Here is a 23,107-nt window from a genome sequence, read left to right as displayed (position 1 = left end):
AATCCTGCCTGTCTTCTGTTTCTTTTATTTGGTTTGGAAAAGCCTTCATCACATAAAAGCTGAACTTTGTCAGCTCTTTGTTGGCAAAATCCATTATTCTTGGCTTCCAAGATGATTATTTCTAGCTTTATCAAATTCGCTGCATCTTTCCAAACCAGTAAAGCAGACACCTCAGTCCTTACCTCCATGGGATATAGAAATGTGCTATCCTTGATCTCTTCAGAATTCGGGTTGCTCAGTTCTGGGACTGATTTGCTCTGCCATGGGGTTTTAGCTAGCTGGAATTTGTTCCCCTCGCAGCTGTTGATATAATGTCTTAGCCGATCCTGTGAACGTGGTGTATATTCTGTGTGCTGCCCTTCACTGTGAGGCCATTCATCAGTTTCCGCAGAAGCTGTAATCCTAACAGTATCCTGAAAGTATATATTTATAGTATATTAGCCATATAAATACCGGCAGAATTGCACTGGTTGACTTGTAGTTCATGGTCTTTCTGCCTCCTTCATACCACAACCCTGATAAATGGAGATAGTGGAGGATTGTGTCTTCAAACACTGTAAAAAATATTCTGCATCGTTAAAAGGGCTTTCCAATTTCTGAAAACCACTGCCCCCAGGCGCTGTGCTTTACTCGCCCTCTTGGATCCAGCACTGAGTTTCCACTGCTATGCCAGGCGTCTGTTATTGTCACGTCAGCAGCGCTGCAGCCAAACAGTGACCACAACAACTTGTGCTGTCTACTCGGGCAAAGCTCACTGATTGCCTGCAGAGCTTTTGACATGATATCAGTGCCGCAGGCAATAACAGATACAAAGTAGCAACAGACTCAGCTCTGGACTCTGGGAGGGTAAGTAAAGCACACACTCCATGACAGGGGCTTTCTGAAACCGGAAACGCTCTTCAAGAATAATTAGAATACACCTCAACAAACCCATATTAATCGCTACTAAAAGTACAAAAAATAAAGGGGACCTCTACAGGAAAATTATGCTATTTCATTGGTGACTACAGGCACACTTAGTTAAGACTCTTTAATAATCGCGGATATCGCAAGCCAAAATATTCTGAAATGTCTTTGTGACATCAGTTGTTGCAATAGCTGTGTGTAAACAATATTTTTTTTTTCTAAGGCTCTGTTCATACTGGTGTCAAGGATTCTATTTTCTAAAGGATCCACTAACCAACCCAATTGATATAATTGGTCCTTTGGGCTCCTGTATTTTTCATGGCTATACTTGACAGAACAGGCCACCATACACGCTAGATAAATGCCAAAGTTGCAATTTTTGGTGGGAATAGCTGCCTATGTAATGACTTTCACCCAATGATTTTGGGTGAAGGATTGATTGAGCAGAGCATGTTGGTTTTCAACATGTCTGATCCTTTATTTCCATAGGAGACACCAAGTAAGCATGTTTAGTGGGAGGCAGAAGAAATAGTTGCCAAGCGACAGCTATCTGAAGTGTATGTCATGCTTAAAATGTAAAAAATGAATAGCCTTTGACTTAGGGGCACTTGGCACACTACGACATCGCAAGCCGATGTTTGCGATGCCGAGCACGATAGGCCCCACCCCCGTTGCAGGTGCGATATCTAGTGATAGCTGCCGTAGCGAACATTATCGCTACGGCAGCTTCATATGCACTCACCTGCCCTGCGACGTCGCTCTGGCTGGCAAACCGCCTCCTTATTAAGGGGGCGGGTCGTGCGGCGTCATAGCGACGTCACACGGCAGGCAGCCAATAGAAGCGGAGGGGCGGAGCTGAGTGGGATGTAAACATCCCGCCCACCTCCGTCCTTCCGCATAGCCGGCGTGAGCCGCAGGACGCAGGTAAGGTGATGTTCCTCGCTCCTGCGGCTTCACACACAGCGATGTGTGCTGCCGCAGGAACGAGGAACAACATCGTAACATCGGTCCTTCCTAAATTATGGAAATGACCGACGCTACACCGATGATACGATTTCGACGCTTTTGCACTCCTTAATCGTATTAAAAAGGATTTACACACTACGATATCGACTGCGACGCCGGATGTGTGTCACTTTCGATTTGACCCCACCGACATCGCAGCTGCGATGTCGTAGTGTGCAAAGTGCCCCTTAGGCCAGAGTCAGGTGCGCGAGTCTCGCATCCCATCACCCGGCACAGCCGCACACTCTCCGGACAGGAACATTTCAGCTGCATAGAAATACATGCTGCCAACCCGCTCCTGTCAGGAGAGCGTGCAGCCGTGCCAGGTGATGGGATGCGAGACTCATGCGAGTCACTCGCAAGTGTGTCTCCGGCATTATAGACAGAATCATTCACATCACGCTTAGACTTAGATATACATTTGCATCTAGTATACTATATAGCAAAGTAATAGCATATAAACCCAGCTTTTAGGATCTGTTGCTTCAATAGACTAGCTACTAAGATGTCTAACTAAATCCCATAGAAATCTATGAGGAGCAAAAGGTTTCTGTAAGTTTTTATGTAAACACTAAATAAAAACAGCAGTCTGAACAAAGCCTTACAGTCGTATGAATATATAGAGTTGATGAATGCATTGTGGGGCTGTATAAAATAAATACAAACATGCATACCATAAAATACAACTTTCATGTAGATGAGGGCTTAGTTGATATACAATAACAACAATACAAGGTAAAGCAATATGTTTAGTGCTGTAGAGGCACAATGGAAACTGTCTGATTGGTTGGCTAATAATTCGTGCATTAAGATTGACATGATGCAAGGTGAAACCATGAATGGCCTCGATCAATGATGTTTGCACTAACTGCTACTGATCTAAAGCTATGCCTGAATTTCACTCCAAATGTTAACTGTGTTCCTAACCTGTTTCTTCCCTTTATTCATTTCTCCACCTCTCGTTGCATGCTGTGCAGGGTCAGTTTTGTGCATGACACCAGCTACCAGTATTGGTAGGTTTCTATCTACTTTTTTTGCTACTCAAGTTTTCCTTCTGTGGTTTTCAATGTTTTTGAACATATCATAGAGTATATCCAATATATATTATGTGTTACTGTATTACTCAATACCTACAGTATTCAGTCTAATAATCACCTGTATTATGTCATATGTTCTCTATTGCTCCGTGGCTTTATATTTTTACCTCTCGCATATTGTGTTGAGAACAAAGAAATGTGCTTTTTTTTATTTTATTTTATGATGTCTGTTTATTGAGAATTGAAGTGTAAGTAGTATCACCTGTGTCTTAACGTGTCATAGTGTTGTGCTTTTTTTCTCCTTTTTGCTATGTGTAGAATATTTCATCAGAGTTTCCCAGAAACCTATGCGCCATAGCTTATACTTATAGCCGGCAGCACAGTCACTATAGGTGGGTGGATGTCATAGGTGACCTATTCAATCTACACTCAAACACAGGAAAAGACAATATTGTGCATTTTTTTCTGTAAAAATCATGACCCCATTGATGCACAACCATTTGACATAGGTTTGTTCTTCTGTATTGTGACTTTTTCTAGCCAGGATGAATGCAGGAGAACTGTAATTATTACTGGAGGTCAGTACATGTACCTAAAGCCTTTATGTAATGGAATCATCCTAGTGAAACAAGAAGGAGACACAAAATATATATTGTGTCTGTCCGCTATTATTTTCTAATCTAGACTTTTAGGCTGCCTACGGCTTTAATCTTCATTTTCTGGGAATCCCTGATAATATATTTTTTACAAACTTCCTTTAATTGTACCTGTAATAAGCTTATTTTCCCTTTTTTATTTCTCTCCCACGCTTCCTTGCTTTGCATTGTGATTGCATGCCATCTGCTGGTTTAACCCATGATGGCTTGCTGCTATGTGATATTCACCATGCCAAACCACTTCTATTACCATAATGCTACACCCTCCTGTTCATTGCTTCCATGGTTCCCCTCCTGAAAGTACCCATGATGCACAGCGCTACGTCCGCCACTGTCTCTGCAGCAACAACTCCTGCAACAAGTGTCCCCTTCGCCGCAACAGCCACAGCCAATCAGGTTTGCTCCTTTTAAAGCTTTCTTTCACAAATCCCAAACTCTAAATGAGTGCTAATATGTTAAAAAAAATTCTCTGAAGAATTTTTTTTATAAGTGTCTTACCCATCAAATTTTTATTTATTTGAATATTTTATTTTTACAGATATGTTCATGAGCAGTTTGCACTTATTCAGAGTTAACATTTTTGCAAGTATTGGTCTCTCTGTTTTATGTTTCCTTGAATGTTTTGCAATTATTGGCTCACTAAAGGGACATTCTAATCCTTCTCTAGATACATTCTCTGTATGTTACCTAAGGACCACTCTACATTACAATAGGTGATCATTTTAGACATGAACATTCCCATAATCCTCAGTATCAGAAAGCTTACCATGACTAGGTGATGAGATAAGGCACAGGGGAGTGACAGGGCCTGCTTTAGGATTCCCTATATTAGTTGTGTATGTTTGACACTTATCGGGCTGGACAAAATACTTACAGCCAAGTGACCAGTGTGTCAAGAAACGTGCTGCCTGGCACACAAGTTGTTTTTTGTTTTTTTGTTATTCTATTCTATGTAAGGGTCACTAAAGCTGTCCATACATTTCTATGGGAAATCTGTCTCCCGACATCCCCATATAGGAAAGCCCTTGGCTAAGCCGTGTTTTCGAAAGGATAATAGGAGAAAGGTGCTGCCTGATACCTCTGTTAGCAGGTTATCTTACCTGAAAACAAAAGGATCAGGCATTAAAGTTCCATCTCCCTTATCCTTCTCCAAATTGATTTCAACTGTTTGGGGAACGTCGGGAGGCCATCGTACACATTGTATGGTTAGACAGCCTTGCCAAAATTGGTGGAGCCCTTAAGAGTATTTTCTGATCTCTGCATCAACATCTCAGATCATATATTATTTTCGTCAAGTATCATTCCTTTACTCTCCAGTCCTCTAGCCACAACAAAATAAATTTGCCACACTACTAATGAGTATCCTACATACACACAGCATGCACGATTTATTGAAATGTCAAATTATTCATATGGTTTTTCTCTAAAGCAGAATGCGTAGGTTATAGACTGCTTTTGAGCGTTGACCTTTATCTATAACTTTCATAGTACTGTAGATCCAATGGAATATTTGTCTAAAAATAACTATTTCCCTTTAACTAGTTACATTTTAGATGTAGATTTAGATAAATATGTGTTGTCCACTGCTTTTAGGTATTATCCTCCTATAAGGCCATGGCAAAAGCAATGGCATAATCATTTTCATAAGTCACATATATTCAGGTTTCTAGCAAGATTATCAATGGATACAGGTAAAAGGGTTGTCTGGTCTAAATCCATAAGTCTGCAGTCTCTCTATGTGAATCCTCATATTGAATGCACTGTGAGGATTTTACGGCGTCACAAGTATGCAATGTGCATGCTCCCGTCACATAGCAGAATTGCAGACTTATGGACTTAGGCGGGCTTTGCACGTTGCGACATCGCAAGCCGATGCTGCGATGTCGCACGCGATAGTCCCCGCCCCCTTCGCAGGTACAATATCTTGTGAAAGCTGGCGTAGCGAAAATTATCGCTACGCCGGCTTCACATGCACTCCCCTGCCGTGCGACCGTCGCTCTGGCCGGCGACCCGCCTCCTTATTAAGGGGGCGGGTCGTGCGGCGTCACTGCGACGTCACACGGCAGGCGGCCAATCGGAGGGGCGGAGATGAGTGGGATGTAAACATCCCGCCCACCTCCTTCCTTCCGCATATTCTACGGAAGCCGCGGTGACGCCGGTAGGAGATGTTCCTCGCTCCTGCGGCTTCACACACAGCGATGTGTGCTGCCGCAGGAGCGAGGAACAACATCGGACCGTCGCGTCAGCGTAATTATGGATTACGTCGACGCTGCACCGATGATACGATTACGACGCTTTTGCGCTCGTTAATCGTATCATCTAGGCTTTACACACTGCGATGTTGCATGCGATGCCGGATGTGCGTCACTTTCAATTTGACCCCACCGACATCGCACCTGCGATGTCGTAGTGTGCAAAGCCCGCCTTAGACCAGACATCCCATTGAAAACAAGTGCTACAGATTTCGTTTCACATCCTCTTAGCAGCAGTCATCTTACATCTGACTATAGCTAAAGACTACACGCTACAGCGTCATGCTTCAGAAACAATCCTCTAGAGTATAAAGGGAAGTTCCAGGGATCCACTTTAAAACCCTCTGAGGATGATCAGCACAATCTAAAAATGGTAGATATGTATGTAAATTCACGAAGATGATTAGGATGACATACCCCACAGACTTTTACGATCTTACTGAAACAGGAAACCACAAGCTGCTTGCAGAGGTAACAAAGTCAAAGATCACAGCATCAACAGTAATGCAAGTAAGCCATCTCTGGAGTGCAAGAGATGAGGGGAAGGAAGTGTAATGTGATCTAGCAGGCAAGTGGACACCGTGTACGAGAATAGCTACAGCTCCATTGACACCGTACAAAGGTAGACAAAGCTGTTTGCAGAGGTAACAAAGTCTGAGAATACAGCAGCACAGAAAGTAACTCAAGCAAGCTGTCTTTGAAGTCCAAAAGGGGAGGGTAGATGCTAGACTGTATGGGCTCCTTCCAGGTATGACATTATTTCTGTGATGTGTTAGGGGATAAAAATATTTTTTTTCAAGTCCACATGGTTATGGAGTTGTTCATAATAGAAGCGGGTAAGACCCCCACCGACCAAACCGGTCACGCCTACTAACCAGGAAGCAGCCCATACATTCTAGGCGCAACCAAAGGGGAGAGGAAAGAAGTTTAGTGTGATCTAGCAGCTAAGGAGATACAGTGGCTGAGACCGGACTACGGCTCCATTGATACTGTACAGTCGTAGACAATTATAACTTCCTTTTAGTGAATTATAAAAATAGAGGTTTCAAGCTTTGCAGCGAAAGGAACATTTAATCAGGATCTACAAGCATGGTGTAGTTTGAAATTTTCTCTTGTAGATATATTAATTATGGCAGTAAGAAAACAGTCTCACTAAGCCAACTAACACCTACTCTGCCATCAGTTTGGTTGCAATTCTGTATTAAGCTGATGACTTTGACATTCATGTGAAAGCTGGATTGAAAGAATTATGGAGGAAAAGCCACATGGCATCAGTCATGTCACGCCATGAAAAAAATAATTTGAATAATGTAGTAATAATAATATTTATTCAAATATATAGCTCTATTAATTCCACAGCGCTTTACATACATCAGCAACACTGTCCCCATTGGGGCTCACAATCTAAATTCCCTATCAGTTTGTCTTTGGAGTGTGGGAGGAAACCGGAGTACCCGGAGGAAACCCACGCAAACACGGGAGAATATACAAACTCTTTAAAGATGTTGTCCTTGGTGAGATTTTAACCCAGGACTGACGCGCTGCAAGACTGTAGTGCTAACTTCTGAGCCACCGTGTCACCCACCAGTATTTTATGATTTATATAGGTGTATTAGTTTATATTAGTTTATTTAGGTCTACCATATTCTGCATTGCTTTGTACAGATTGTACATGTGCAGCTACAACTGCAACCTGAAGTAAGACATTGCTTTGAATGCAGTGTTGGACTGCAACGGGCACTTTTTGTTTTACTCTTTTTACTTTAAAAATAGTGAACGTTCAGTAATTTTCAAGGTTTTTAAACCAGTGTGGAAAAAACACTGCAAAGTAAGAATGCTTTTTAGTAGATAATTAATGCAAAGTGATTGAACTAAAGAAAAATTTAAATAAAAATCAATATTTGGTGCAATCGTCCTTTGCCTTCAAAACAGCATTAAAATAAATCTGTCAGCAGATGTAATTGAGGCAGCATCCTGTAGGGTTTAAAACACAGAATTCAGAGATGTCTCACTTATCAAGGTACATTCAGTGTTGTTTAATTGCAATGATTATTTTTAGCACTAGGACATTATCATTACTCGGGCTTCATCAGCTATAGCAGTGCCTGAGCCACATTCCAACACCTCTTTCTGTGATTAGCAGCTCACTGTCTGTAAACATTGTATATAGAGAGTCTGGTGTGGGTGGGGTTAGCTTTCTCAGCTCACCTGCATACAAAATCTAAAAACTCTGATTGTGTCACAACTGCTTCACTCATGCAAACTAAGTAATGCATCGTTGGATTCAGGGTCTTTTTTCCTACATAGCTAGCTCATCTGAGAGTAGCCTAAAGACCCGCTGAGAGATTACCTTTGAAGCATCAATTCTTCTAGATAATACTTGCACACAATTTTTCAAAGGAACTCAGCAGGGAGGTTGTTCCAAACATCCTGGAGAAATAACAACTGAACTTCTGTGCATGTAGTCTTACGCAAATCTCCAGTCTATTCCAGTAATCCCAGACTAACTCTATGATGTTCAGATCAGGGTTCTCTGGGGACCATATCAATACTTTCAAAATGCCTTGTTCTTCCTTACACTGAAGATAGTTCTTAATTACATTGGTTGTATGTCTGGGGTCATTTTTCTACTGTAAAATACATTTGAAGCCAATCAGATGTGTCCCTGATGGCATTGCATGATTGTGAAGTGTCTGCCTGTATTTTTTAGCAAGGAGGACATCATTCTGAGGACATCCTAACACAATTTACTTTCACGAGGCTTCAAACTTGCAAGATACCTCCACCATGCTTCACTGTTGCCCTCAGACACTCATTATTGTACCGCTCTCCTGCCTTTTAGCACACAAACCGCCTCCTGTTACAGGAACATATGTCACATTTTGACTCATCTGTCCAGGGCACTTGGCCTTGTCATGCTGAAGGGTATGGTTTTTGACCACAACTCTTCCATGAAGACTATTTCTGGCCAGACTTCTCTGAACAGTAGATGAGTGTACCTGGGTGTAATTGGTTGCTGACAGTTCTGAGCTGATGGCACAGCTGGACATCTTCCTATTTTGGAGGGAAGTAAACATGATGTCTCGTTTCTTTCATCCTCAGCATTGCCCATTTTTTTGTGTTAATGCTGAGACATATAGAAATTTACTTATCCGTCATGCAATACTTCAATTGGCTCCAAATGTATTCTGCAGCAGGACAATGACCCCCCAAGCAGATAGTTGATGTAAATGAGAAATATCTTCAGCGTCAAGAAGACCAAGGGATTCCTGGATCCGATGATATTGCCCCGAAAGAGCCTACATCCACAGAAGATCTGTTGTTATTTCTCCAAGATGTTTGGAACAAACTCCCTGCTGAGTTCCTTCAAAGCCTTTGGGCAAGTGGTCTAGAAAAATTGATGCTTGGATGCTGTTTTGAATCCAAAAAGTGATCACACAAAATATTGATGCTATTTAGATTTCTCCTTAGTTCATTCACTTTGCATTTTGTTAATTCATAAAAAAGAAACTATTGACTTTTTTTGTTTTTGAAAGCTTGATTACTTTTCAGTAGTTTTTACACATTTGTCTAAAACCTTTGCAACATACTACCTATTACAAGTCTACCGTGATGCTGCTTTGTACTTTTACGGATTCCTGTAGCACTAGTATAGTCAACTTTCTCCAATAATTTACAGCTATATTCAGATAAGATACCAGTATTCTGTTATTTACTAAATAACATCCTTACAAAGATGAAGATAGCCACTCGTCTATCTTAGGGTTTAATATTCCGAGATTATTTCTTGTTTAGCTTTCTATAAAGGTCTACTTTAGAAATCATTAAATATCTTTTTAGTAACAGTTTGACATTTGAGACTTATATAACTTGAACAGCTACTAATAAAGTTTTCCGCTAAGGATCAACCTTAAGAACTGTAACTGGCTTTGCAGATAACCACTAGTAGGGAGTTAAAATATAAATTCAAGAGGAGCTTACCTACAGAACATGTACCAGTTAGTTGATCCTACTTTAGAAAACCGCTATTCTCTCGTTCCCAACCATACCAGATACAAATCCGCCACATTGCTCCTGGTTGGTGCTCTCCCTCAGGCAAACTTGCTATTAAGGTCAGAGATTTGGTAATTGTGGAATACTCTCACAGAATCTAGAGATAGAGGAGGCGCAGCTTGAGATTTGTGCAACAGAAGTTGCAATAGAAGTAACTTTTCTTTATCTTTGTGAATACACAATAGCTGCTAATATTGCACTTCTGGCTCAATTTCTTTATTATTGCACTCCCAGTCACTGCAGATGCATTTACAGAACAGTTTAGGACAAAATTAAATATGCTGTATGAAAACAGATGGGGGAATACTTAATAATAGAAGATAGTTTGCTTTAGTCTGAGTCTTGGCATGATTGTATTCTCAAAAACACAAAGATTTATACTTGATATTTTTTTTTGCGATTCTGCCAACACGTGCAAGAACTAAAAGGGGTTGCTGGGAATTTAACATTGATGACCTATCCTATCCGACGGAATAGTGGCCGCGGCTAGGTACTGAACATCCGCCCACTATTGATTTGAATAGGGGGCATATATGCAGAACCCAGCCATGGCCACTATACAATTAAATTAACGGAGCTATACTATGCAGCTCTGCAACAAAGTAGTTCCTGCGGTGCACCAGGAACAGCTGATCGGTGGGGGTGACGGGTGTTGGGTCCCCACCATTCAGACATTGATGACCTATGCTAAAGATAGGTCACCACCGTTAAACTCCCAGACAACACATCTAAAGGGAACTTGTGGTGTTGAAAATGGTATCTGATCTGCAAGCAGGAAGTTATAGAGCAGGTGGACCTGATCAGATTCATATATATATATATATATATATATATATATATATATATATATATATATATATATATTTGTGGGAAAAGTTTCACTAAAGCTTATATAATATTTACTGAAATTCATGACGTTTGTGTGTATATGAACCCAGTGGGCGGTCCTACTCAGTGATTGACAGACTTCCCTATATGACTGTCAATCACTAGTAGGACCGCCCACTGGACTCTTACAAACACAAGGAATTTCAATGGAGAACAAATAAGTTATACTGAATCTTTTTCAACAAATTTATATATCTTTCTCCTCAGCTTTTCTTCATTATTCTATGCTGTCTACAGAAAAGACAGCATGTACAATGTGACAGATTCCCTGTAGAATATCAAGGTGTTGTACATTTAAAGGGAATCTGAGGTTTTTGAGTTATTAAATGGGCATACATGTTATATACAGGGGAAATTAGCCATCCCTGCATGCCCCATGGATAATGGCTTGTTCGGTAAAACTCATCTTTTATAGCTTTTACTGTATTTTTCGGACTATAAGACGCACTTTTTTCCCCCAAATGTTGGGGGAAAGTGGGGGTGCATCTTATAGTCTGAATGTAGGGCATGGCTGCGGGATATGAGGGTGCTGCGGTGGAGCGGGTCATCGGCGGCATGCGCAGGCTGTAGCAGTGCCTGCCATGGCCACGTGGGCCCGCTCATTTCATATGCATGCATCCTCCCGCCCATCATCTCTCAGCACTGAAGCCGGCGCTGACGGATGGGCGGGGATGCGCACATAATTAGTAGCCGGCCCGCGTGATCACCCCTGTCAACTACAGCCTGGAGTGATCATGTGCGGCTATATTCACTGCCCCCCCCCACGCATCATCATATTTAGCGCAGGGGGCAGTGAATAAATATGGTATACTCACCGTTCCCTGCAGCAACGCGATGTCCTCCTGTCTGCCGACCCGCTGATCTGTATAGAGAGCAGTGAGCACAACTATGACAGGATGCAGGCAACATACCAGGATGGGGGTATATAGCATGATTGGGGTATTTATCAGGATGGGTGTATATAGCAGGATGGGGGTATTTATCAGGATGCAGGCCATATAGCAGGATGGGGGTATATAGCAGGATGGGGGCTATACCAGGATGAGGGACATATATACAAGGCAGGAGGATCATTACCAGGATGGGATACCTTAGTTAGAGAATTTGGGGACATTACCCCCATAACAGTGTCAGCAGCAGATCCTCGCCCCATAACAGTGTGTCATGAACACACTTTTTGCTTAAAATTTTATTTTCCTATTTTCTTCCTCTAAAACCAGGGTGCGTCTTATGGTCCGGTGAGTCTTATAGTCCGAAAAATACGGTATCTTCCAGGCCCTGGGGTGTATGCTGCCTGAAAGAGAAGACTGCCTACCGTCTTCATTATACAAGATTGACATCCGGTGCATGGTCAGAAATTCTACACTTGGACATTATACCTGCCATCTCTCCTCTGCTCTTTTCCACCCTTCTGTGGGCACTGTCTATATTTTTGATGTGCTCAGGCACCGGAGAATCACTAACTTCCGGCCTCAGTGATCTCACGCGCCAAGTAAAGATAAATTCCTCACTTCCTTCCTCCCTGCCTGCAAACAATATAGTTTGTTAAGCCCTACTTTAATAAAATTTTGCTAGCCAGCTTCCTCTGACTCTCCTGCGCCTGTACACATCAAATTGTAAAATAATGCTCACAGAAGGACGGAACAGAGCAGAGGAGAGACGGCAGGCATAATGCGCAGGCGCAAGATTTCTTGACACGTACCTAACGTCAAAGGGATTCTGAAGAGGAGAAATCTTGTATAATGAATACTGGAGACAGGCTTATCATCTGGGCAACATATGCCCCATCGCCTGGAAGATCGAAGATATAAAAGATGGTTTTACTGCTTAAACCATCATAAAGGTATGACTAATTTCAGCTGTATATTGTACACCCGTATGTCCATAATGCTAACTCAAAAACCTCAAAAGGTGACAGATTCCCTTTCAACTTTAAAAATTCACCCTCTGTTCTTGCAGACATCTCATGTGAAAGCTAAATAAAAAGAAATACTTTGCTTTCCCTTTCTTGGCTGATTTTACATTACACCCTCTTCATCAGTCACATCGAAGCATTCAGAATTTTACCGATTGCCTCTTGGAATCCTTGATTATACTGTCTGAATCTTGCTAACAGTTTGGTTAAAGTGTAACCATTGTTTTCATTTATTTCATAAATCAATAGTAGACATGAAAATCTGAAACCTTGTAATATATCTTATCAGGCAAATCTGCTTCTTTCTCTGCCATGATGATCATTCATTATCAAAAGTCTCAATTCTGAGGTATAATCTGTATTCAGTGAAGACGTTCCCATAACTGAGATAGAAGATGGCAGCTGTTACTAATGAGATTCTAGGTAGATAGAAGAGGGAGGAGCTAGAGGTAGAGCTCCGCCCCCTCCTCCATCTTGTATCTTAACAGAATCTCATCAGTAACAGCTGCCATCATCTATCTAAGTAATGGGAAAGTCTTCACTTAATACAGATTTTACCTCAGAATTGAGAATTTTGATAATAACTCATCAATTCTGGAAGAGAAAGAAGCAGATTTGTTTGATAAGATATATTACAAAGTTGAAGATTTTTATGTGTACTATTGATTTATGGAATAGAAATTTAAATAACGTATATGCTTTAAAATATTATACAATATCAAAAATGTAATGTAGTGTAGAAACTGGTATCTCACACCTCCCATGGTGCACTGAAGCAGAAAATGCTCTATTATTTTTATTTTATTATTATTATAGCGCCATTTATTTCATGATGCATTACAAATTAAAAGGGTATACATAGAAACAAGTACAACAAACATTAACAATACAGGGCACAGACTGGTATAGGAGGGGAGAGGACCCTACCTGCGAGGGCTCACAGTCTACAGGGAATGGGTGAGGGTAACACATACAGCCATGGCTACAGGAAGATGTGAGGTCACTGAGTCTGAGATCTAACGGAATCAGCCGAATTTGGACATACAATTTCCAGGCAAAAACGGCATAAGGTGATATATAAATCAGTGACTCAGATATTAGGGTAATCTGTCAGGTGCCCAGACTGTTCCGAACTGCTAAGATATGCTTGGAGTTTTCTCTAATTTGATAGTGTTTCCTTGGTCTTACTAACCCTGTGATTGAAAAAATTAACTTTGGCCCTGCAGGGTCGCATATGCTAATGAGGCAGGACTAGTCTTCTTGGTTCATCTCTTCCCCCATAATAGCCCTCCATCGGAATTTCTAATCACGCCTACTCCCTAGGTGTGATGGACGCCCTGCATAATGGTCCTACCATAGCAAGTATTGTGTGCAGGCTGTCAGTCATCTCCATGAAAATCCTCATCAGCGTAAAGAAATTTGCTATATTAGTGGTTGTGGACAGTAAGGGACCTGTTAGCCCATACTTAGGTCTATGACAAGCTCAAAAAACTATAGCCTTTCATCATACCTTACGTGAATGTCACACACAACTCAATGAAAACATAATTCATTTTCAATACTTGCTAACAAGCCTCTGCTTTATATGTGCTTTCAACCCCCTTTGTCTTCAAGGCATTCTGCTGTTTAATTTCTGTGCTTGCATTCTCTACTGGGTGAGAAAGATCTCATTAGAGAAGTATCATTGCTGAATAAACCTTATTATGCATTATTTCCTTTGGATCGAGGGAAGATAGGATGTATATATGATTACCATACTCTACTATCTACAGTTGTTTTACATTTTGAGACACTATAGCTTCCCAGCATTGTACTTCATGGGTGTATGAATAATAATAAGCATTGTTATGACTCTCCACTTATTAAACCTGCCATACACCTCACTGCTTCCCCATCTGTATATGAATTACAGCACTTATATACTGAAGGTGCTATCTACAACAGCCAGAGCAATGGCTTTTTAACTGACTGAACATCAGACATTTGTGTCCTAAGCAAAGCTGACCATATACTCAAAATAGTTGCAGATCACTTGTTTAGCCAACAGCTGTTCTCATCATTCCATGCACATTGTTGAGCAAATATCTTTTTTAATGGGAAGACAGATCTACACCACTGCCAGAGGTACCTTATCTCCAATGGGAACAGAAGAACAGGCATTTCTAAATCCAAAATGCCCGATCCTTCTTTCATTTTCCATGAGGTGTTGAGAGAGACACACATTAGACAATTGGACAATCCTGGCAATAGCTGTTGGGTTGCCTGGCTTTTTTCTAATGTCTATGGCCAACGTAATGCATATCTTAGATCTCCTAGTCTTGGGTTCACTTTAGCTCAGTTCATTAGAAATCAGCATTTTAGAGACATTTTTGTAGGCTAATTTTGCTAGGTCTTTGCATTCTGTTCAGCGTTCCTCTTAAGATTTATCTACTGATATTCCTATAAAGAGAGTTACACTGACATTTCTAGAATTTCCCTTGTGTTAGCCTCCATTTAAAAATTGTTTTTGAAGTATGCTGGTAAATTTAGAATCTATACGAGTATGTACATATGTATTATTTTACATTGATGTTATTACTAGTGATGAATGAATACTAAATTATTCGTACGGAATACGTAGTACTGTTGCAGAAGTCATCATAAATATTGAACCTAATGCAAGTCAGTGGGGAACCCGAGCATTTTTCTGGGAAGTCTTCAAGAAAAACACTAATTTTCACCATTGACTTCAATTAGGGTCGTTATTCGTGACGAATACTGAAATAGTACTAGGTATTCAGTATGTACAGTCATATGAAAAAGTTTGGGCACCCCTATTAATGTTAACCTTTTTTTCTTTATAACAATTTGGGTTTTTGCAACAGCTATTTCAGTTTCATATATCTAATAACTGATGGACTGAGTAATATTTCTGGATTGAAATGAGGTTTATTGTACTAACAGAAAATGTGCAATCCGCATTTAAATAAAATTTGACCGGTGCAAAAGTATGGGCACCTCAACATAAAAGGGACATTAATATTCTGTAGATCCTCCTTTTGCAAAAATAACAGCCTCTAGTCGCTTCCTGTAGCTTTTAATGAGTTCCTGGATCCTGGATGAAGGTATATTTGACCATTCCTGTTTACAAAACAATTCCAGTTCAGTTAAGTTTGATGGTCGCCGAGCATGGACAGCACGCTTCAAATCATCCCACAGATGTTCAATGATATTCAGGTCTGGGGACTGGGATGGCCATTCCAGAACATTGTAATTGTTCCTCTGCATGAATGCCTGAGTAGATTTGGAGCGGTGTTTTGGATTATTGTCTTGCTGAAATATCCATCCCCTGCGTAACTTCAACTTTGTCACTGATTCTTGCACATTATTGTCAAGAATCTGCTGATACTGAGTTGAATCCATGTGACCCTCAACTTTAACAAGATTCCCGATGCCGGCATTGGCCACACAGCCCCAAAGCATGATGGAACCTCCACCAAATTTTACTGTGGGTAGCAAGTGCTTTTCTTGGAATGCCGTGTTTTTTTGCCTCCATGCATAACGCCTTTTTGTATGACCAAACAACTCAATCTTTGTTTCATCAGTCCACGGGATCTTCTTCCAAAATGTAACTGGCTTGTCCAAATGTGCATTACATACCTCAGGCGACTCTGTTTGTGACGTGCTTGCAGAAACGGCTTCTTTCACATCACTCTCCCATACAGCTTCTCCTTGTGGAACGTGCTCTGTATTGTTGACCGATGCACATTGACACCATCTGCAGCAAGATGATGCTGCAGGTCTTTGGAGGTGGTCTGTGGATTTTTCTTGACTGTTCTCACCATTCTTCTTCTCTGCCTTTCTGATATTTTTCTTGGTCTGCCACTTCTTGGCTTAACAGGAACTGTACCTGTGTTCTTCCATTTCCTTACTATGTTCCTCACAGTGGAAACTGACAGTTTAGATCTCTGAGACAACTTTTTGTATCCTTCCCCTGAACAACTATGTTGAATAATCTTTGTTTTCAGATCATTTGAGAGTTGTTTTGAGGAGCCCATGATGCCACTCTTCATAGGAGATTCAAATAGGAGAACAACTTGCATGATTGGATACACCTGCCTATGAAGTTCAAAGCTCAATGAGGTTACAAAACCAATTTAGTGCTTTAGTAAGTCAGTAAAAAGTAGTTAGGAGTGTTCAAATCAAGAAATTGATAAGGGTGCCCATACTTTTGCACCGGTCAAATTTTGTTTACATGCGGATTGCTTATTTTCTGTTAGTACAATAAACCTCCTTTCAATCCAGAAATATTACTCAGTCCATCAGTTATTAGATATATGAAACTAAAATAACTGTTGCAAAAACCTAAATTGTTATAAAGAAAAAAGGTTAACATTAATAGGGGTGCCCAAACTTTTTCATATGACTGTATATTCCGAACCCAAATATTTTAGTATTCGCTCATCACTAGTTAGTACATTATACTTAAGTGTATTAGTATGTGTTTATTCTCATGGTAAACTGTCAATCTTGCTTCAATACATCATTGGAAGTTTTCATATGTTTTCCATTTATGGGTTCCATAGTAATTCCTAAAGAACTGGCATTGTACTGATACTCCGCTACCATTTTGTTGGACAAAACTAAATAACAGAAATTCAGGTTATCCATTCATCAGCGATGTATCTGAGGAAGTTTCCCGGGATCCTTCAGTCACTAGTGTCCTCATGACACTATTTTCGCATTGGCAACCATTTGTTGTCACAGTCTTAAAAGCTAGATGAATGTCTCCAAATAAGTTGTAAAGTTACAAACTTAAGGTTTCCATCATCTGTGACCTTGTCTTTTGCTATCTTTAAAGTAAGTGTATCCACAATCAATGAGGAATGATCCTAAGAAAATTATTTTTTCCAAACTAACATGATGTTAAGTCAATATAAATTGTACCATTTCTTTTTTTCCAAAACGTAAGAATTAACTTACAACATACTTTTCTTTTACCAGATCATACTGAAATAATAACCAAGAGCGGGGTAGAGCATCAAGAAGATTCACAGAAGATAGCAAAGCATTCATATTGTACATACTATCCAGTCTCCTCCTCTATAGAGTTGCCACAAACTGCATGCTAAACAAAAGGATCTTGTTCTCTTTATGGACAAACTACAAACTCTTAGAAAGCTAGTGCTGCTATATTCTAAATTGATAATATATATGGTATGCGTAATATATTCCAACATAAAATAGTTAACTACCTGATACCAGCTGTGATGTTAGTGGGTAAAGTTTACTTTTTAATATTTTGTATACCTGGCTCCCACTTGATAATACTGTCTTATCCCGTATCACATCCAAAACCAAGAGATTAGCCCCCTTGTCCTGTTGTATATTGTAAATGTTGAGAAACATTTAAAAGTTACCAATATTTTTTGTGTTCCGATGGCTAATCTAGAATATTAGATTATTAATACGAGTGATCCATTTAGAATATTTTAGCCATTATTATAGGAATTGAGGAACTTCCCCTTTGTAGAGAAGACCAAGAAGATAAAGCACTCTCTCAAATGTGGAAACTAAGGCTTATTTTAAAGCACAAAGTCAAAGCATACAAACCGGCCTCACACCCAGTGTACGATAGAGAAACTAAAACACTCTTGTGTTGGAATAGACATGAAATCTAAAAATAAAAAAGCAAAAAGGACAAACAAGTGATCATTTGCACAGTATGACTGTCATACACAAGAAAGTCTTGAATATCTTTATTTTAATTGTGAGCATATATAACGTTTTTTAACCAAGACTTTGCAGAAGTGCCTAAATTTCACCACCGTACAACAAACGCAAAAAGTATACGACTGCTGCCAACCTCCCAGTTACCAACAAGTGCAAGGTTAAGAATAGCAGGTTGGGTACCAGGTTATTACAGGTTGACAAGGCATCGGAGGAGGAGTTTTCTTAGATAATCGAATGTACAAAAGTATATATATAAATATATATAAATATATATATCAGTCAGTCACAACATAAGAGTGACTCTAATCTATAGAACATATTACATTTTTTTAAATGTAGTAAGAGTTTTATTTTCGACCCTGTTCAGTCTTACGAGAGGCCTGCAAAACACTGCAGAGCAATGCATTTACAGGCCTTCCATGCTGGAAAATCCGACAAGAGCAGGCAGCAGGGGGAAAAATTAGGAAAATGGTTGACTGCAGGGTCTATAGTGTTATACATTTTTCTAATTGGATTTAGAGAGTTGTAACAGGATTACAGCACAAGATTACAAAATATTGTGTTTAAAGCATATTTTATGTCTGAAGAGTTATGAAGAGTTGTTGCATATATGAGAAATATTGAAGACAAAAAAAAAACTATGGAAAAAGAAAAAACAAATTTTTGATGTTTACTTTTACGGTAGGCTGTTGATCTACATGGTAAAGTCTGTAAAATGAATATGTAATTTAGTTAACGTTTATTTCAAGCACTATTGTACCAAATACTTCATGTTTCTGTGTTGCACATTTGTCACACAAAGTATGTTGTTGCTGAATTATGGATATGAAAACAGAACAGCTGTTATACATGAATAGTAAACTTAAGTGTTAGAAATATGTTATTTTTTTCTCTCTCTTGTAAAAAAAGACAATATTAGTGATTGCAGTATTTTAAGAGAATTTCAAGAGTTGAATGTAAGCTATTTTTAATGTGGGCAGCCTTTTCTAAAAGAAGGCGCTGTAATTCTATAATCGGTAATCAGGAAAAGACTCTGCCTTTATTTTTATTTTATTTTTTAATAAATGTACAATGTTTGATTTCTGCTCTTATATTAAAGAAGCAGGTCTGATTACTCAGCAGAACTACATCAAAATCCACTTGAAAGAGAGTATTTTAATATTACTTATATTACCGAGTCTTCGGAGGCAACCTAGACAAATTTATGCTCTAATCTATACTGATATTTTTATTATTAGTTTCTGGATCCATGACCAGCCATCATCTTTATTTTGTCATTTCATCCATTTAACCAAATACAGCCTGCCACATTTCTATAAAATATAGAAATTACTATATACTCTACCACTATATTCCCATTAAAATGCCCCTGCATTGACAAATAGAGCTTGTACCAAATCAGTTCACTGATAATGGAAATTGCTTTAAACGTAACAAGTTCTACCGGAATTATATTAAGAATGTATATTATTCACGCAAAATATTTTCTTCACAAACCACTTGTAGGTTACAGCGCCATATTCATCCTTATACAGCATATCTGTTCTCTCCAAGTGGGGTCTTAAATTGTAAGGATGTAAATGGCTGGCCTGTCATTAAATTTTTACTTATACCTATATTTTATTATTTTTTAATGAAAATTTACTTTTGAATGACATATTTGTGGGGTTTTTTTGTATCTTTTGTTTTTGTAATGTCCTAATTAAAGTAGCCTCTTAAACAAAGCATAAAGTATGTAATGCTTCTGTTAAAGGTACAGCAAGCTCTATGGACGGCAACAAGAGGGCATGTTCACACTAGCATCTTTTGAGAGTATGTATTGTTGTCCAAACCACACTCCATGCACTTCAATTTCGAGGAAAACCCCATGTTTTTGTAGAGAAAGTTTCTATTTGTTTAAGTTTTGTCCAGATTGGCAAAACTGATTCAAAAATACAAAAAATAAAAATGAAACAATTCGAGTGTGAACAGTCCTCATAAATATAAGACAACTAATATGGTTTGCTGGAAATCTACTGTAAAGAAGATCAGCTCATATTACTTTTCTGATCAGATTGTAGTTAGCAGTTATCTGAAGCTTTTTAAAGCCACAGTTCAACAATATTATAGATAACGTTCTTTGCATTAGACTACATATATATATTCCCTTAGAAACTATTTGAGGTGCATAGGAAAATGCATTAAAATTGTACAATACCATATAGAAACCTGATTCTATCTACAATTTTTTTGTAAATATTAGCAAGATGGAGGTAAATTTGTCATGAAAAAAAAGACAACCCACTTCTTGCACAGTGACCATATACTTTCTTCGAGGGGCTGAATGAGATTAGAAAATATGGTTGCTATAAATTCATCCATAAGAAGTGGCACTGTCCACGGGCCATATGTGGCATGACACCATTTCTTGACAAAAGTGGCCATGTGTTTATAATCTTATCCATACTCCAAGTATTTAATTGCATAGAAAACAACTGCCATCTGATTATAATCCAGTTAATAAAGATATACGAATATATTACATTTCTAAGCAATAGTTACCTTTTATTATCTCTGTCGGTTCACCTCAAACTTTATATAGCACGGATGATCTTTAACTTGTTCACACCACTACAGAACCTTTTAAAGACAAAATGCATAAGGAATGTTGAAGACAAAGAATTTCTATTTTATATGACATGAAACCAAGACCAGCACCAAAATCCCCTGTCACAGATGCGTCATTATGATGTGGCTACATGCGCAAGATAAGAAGAAAAGACGACATTTTGCATCTGCACTGTCCTACTTCACGGTCTTCTCTTTGTATGGGGATGTAAAATATTGCAAAGTTTAATAAATTATTTTGGTGCAGGACTTTTTCTTGTTTATATTTTTCCTGTATGGAGAAGACGACCAACATTTGACATTTGCACAGTTCAGCCTTCTAAAATGTGAACATATGATGAGTTCCCTTAACTTAGACCTCTATAGTTTAGGATGCCTCATCATTTACTATGAGGGGCTGCTGATAAGTCTTTGGCTTTACCCAGTAAGAAACGAGATAGGATGATAAAACTTTACATTTATTTCACATACTCTCCACTGATGTCAACACAGTTCTTATATCGATATTCCAAGTTCTGTAAGCCTAGCAAAAGAAGGATTTTGGTTGTGCCTCAAACCAGGCATCCATAGCAGTCATGGCATCAGAAATGGTGTGAAGTTTGGTACCCTTGAGGTGTTTCTTCAGGTTTGGAAACAGATGATAGTCGGAGGGAGCTGGATCTGGTGAATAAGGTGGGTGGTCAACCAGCTGGAAGCCCAGCTCTGCCAGTTTTGCCGTGGTTGCTTGTCCAGTGTGAGCGAAGGCGTCTTGCGGGAACAAGATTCCTTCGGACAGCTTGCTGAACCTTTTGGCCTTTAGAGCTGCCTTAAATTGGTCCAAAGGTTCAATGTAATACCTTGCATTGATGGTGGAACCCTTTTGAAGGTAGTCCAATAGCAAAATGCCCTCCTTATCCCAGAACACAGACACCATCACCTTAGTGGCTGATTTTTGCACCCTGAACTTCCTTGGACGAGGAGAACCAATGTGCCTCCACTCTTTTGACTGCTCCTTGTTTCCAGGGTCATACAAATAAATCCAGGTCTCATCCATAGTGACCAGTCGATCCAGGAAGTTCTTATCAGTCCGGAAACACTGACACATGGACCGGGAAGTTTTCACTCGCATGCTTCTCTGATCTGTTGTCAAATATTTGGGGACCCACTTTGCAGATAGCTTTCTCATGTCCAAATGTTAATGGATAATGACACAAACATGTTCACGGGAAATCCCCATGATGTCTGCTATTGCTTTAGCTGAAATTTGTCGATTCTCCAATATGAGGTTGTGCACAGCATTGCCGTTATCCAGAACAACAACCACTCTTGTTTGTCCAGGATGTTCCTCACCATTGGTGCTGACGTGGCCTGTTTTAAATTTGGCAACCCAGTTTTTAACTGTGGAATATGACGGGCGTTGATTCCCCAATGTCTGCGAATACAGTATCACCATGCATATCCTTCTCGGACTTTCCTTGCAGAAATAAGAATTTTATCACTCCTCTGCTCTCAGTTGCTGTGAATATTGTATTAGACTCCGCCATTTTGTTTTCCCGTATGCGTAGAACATTGTTGCCATTAGCAACAAACACAAAATTTTGAAAACATATATTAGACACATAAGGCTTTCATGTGATGTAAGATTCATTGCCATGGAAGCAAAATAGGTCACAAAGACTTATTAGCAGCCCCTCGTATTTCTGCAAATTCCAAGACCTCTATTTGAAATATGCCCTTAAAATATGCTTGAAGGGAAGTGGACATCCGATTCACCATAGGCAACATGAATCAGACACTGGCAGTGTTACGGCAGTTGTGTATGTTTTACGCTTACTGGTCCTCAAAAAATTACAGTAAAAAGGTGGTCTGCCACTTTGATTACTGTCGTCTTTTTATAAGGACTAGGAAGGAATTAAAATAATAAAATTCATTATACTCACCTCTCCTAGGCCCTCATAAGGCCTTCCGATGTACATTCCTCCAGATAGATTTTCCAGTGCTGAGGCCATAGATTGTCCTCACATTGTCTTGTGTGGGTTACCATGTCATTGACATCAATGACGAGTATCTCCCAACCCAAGTGAGACCAATTAAAGA

The 23,107-nt window shown here is 39.5% G+C and overlaps 1 protein-coding gene across 14 annotated transcripts in view; it reads left to right on the top strand.

Moving 5' to 3' along the window:
- MBNL2 (muscleblind like splicing regulator 2) overlaps positions 1-21,280 on the top strand; it is a 251,239-nt gene extending 229,959 nt beyond the window's left edge. For 7 of the 14 annotated variants that reach the window (XM_075336737.1, XM_075336739.1, XM_075336736.1 and 4 more), the window contains 2 exons: positions 2,889-2,924; positions 17,696-21,280. In XM_075336737.1, coding sequence (XP_075192852.1) covers positions 2,889-2,924; positions 17,696-17,823 — 164 coding nt within the window. In that variant the 3' untranslated portion in view covers positions 17,824-21,280. Of the gene's footprint in view, positions 1-2,888; positions 2,925-3,905; positions 4,001-17,695 lie in introns of all 14 variants that reach the window. The other 7 variants (XM_075336747.1, XM_075336741.1, XM_075336745.1 and 4 more) reach the window with 3 other exon arrangements.
- The last annotated feature ends 1,827 nt before the right edge of the window (positions 21,281-23,107 follow it).

The sequence above is a fragment of the Anomaloglossus baeobatrachus genome, chromosome 2, assembly GCF_048569485.1.
Source record: "Anomaloglossus baeobatrachus isolate aAnoBae1 chromosome 2, aAnoBae1.hap1, whole genome shotgun sequence".
Taxonomy (NCBI): domain Eukaryota; kingdom Metazoa; phylum Chordata; class Amphibia; order Anura; family Aromobatidae; genus Anomaloglossus; species Anomaloglossus baeobatrachus.
This window is presented reverse-complemented; position numbering and strand designations above follow the sequence as displayed.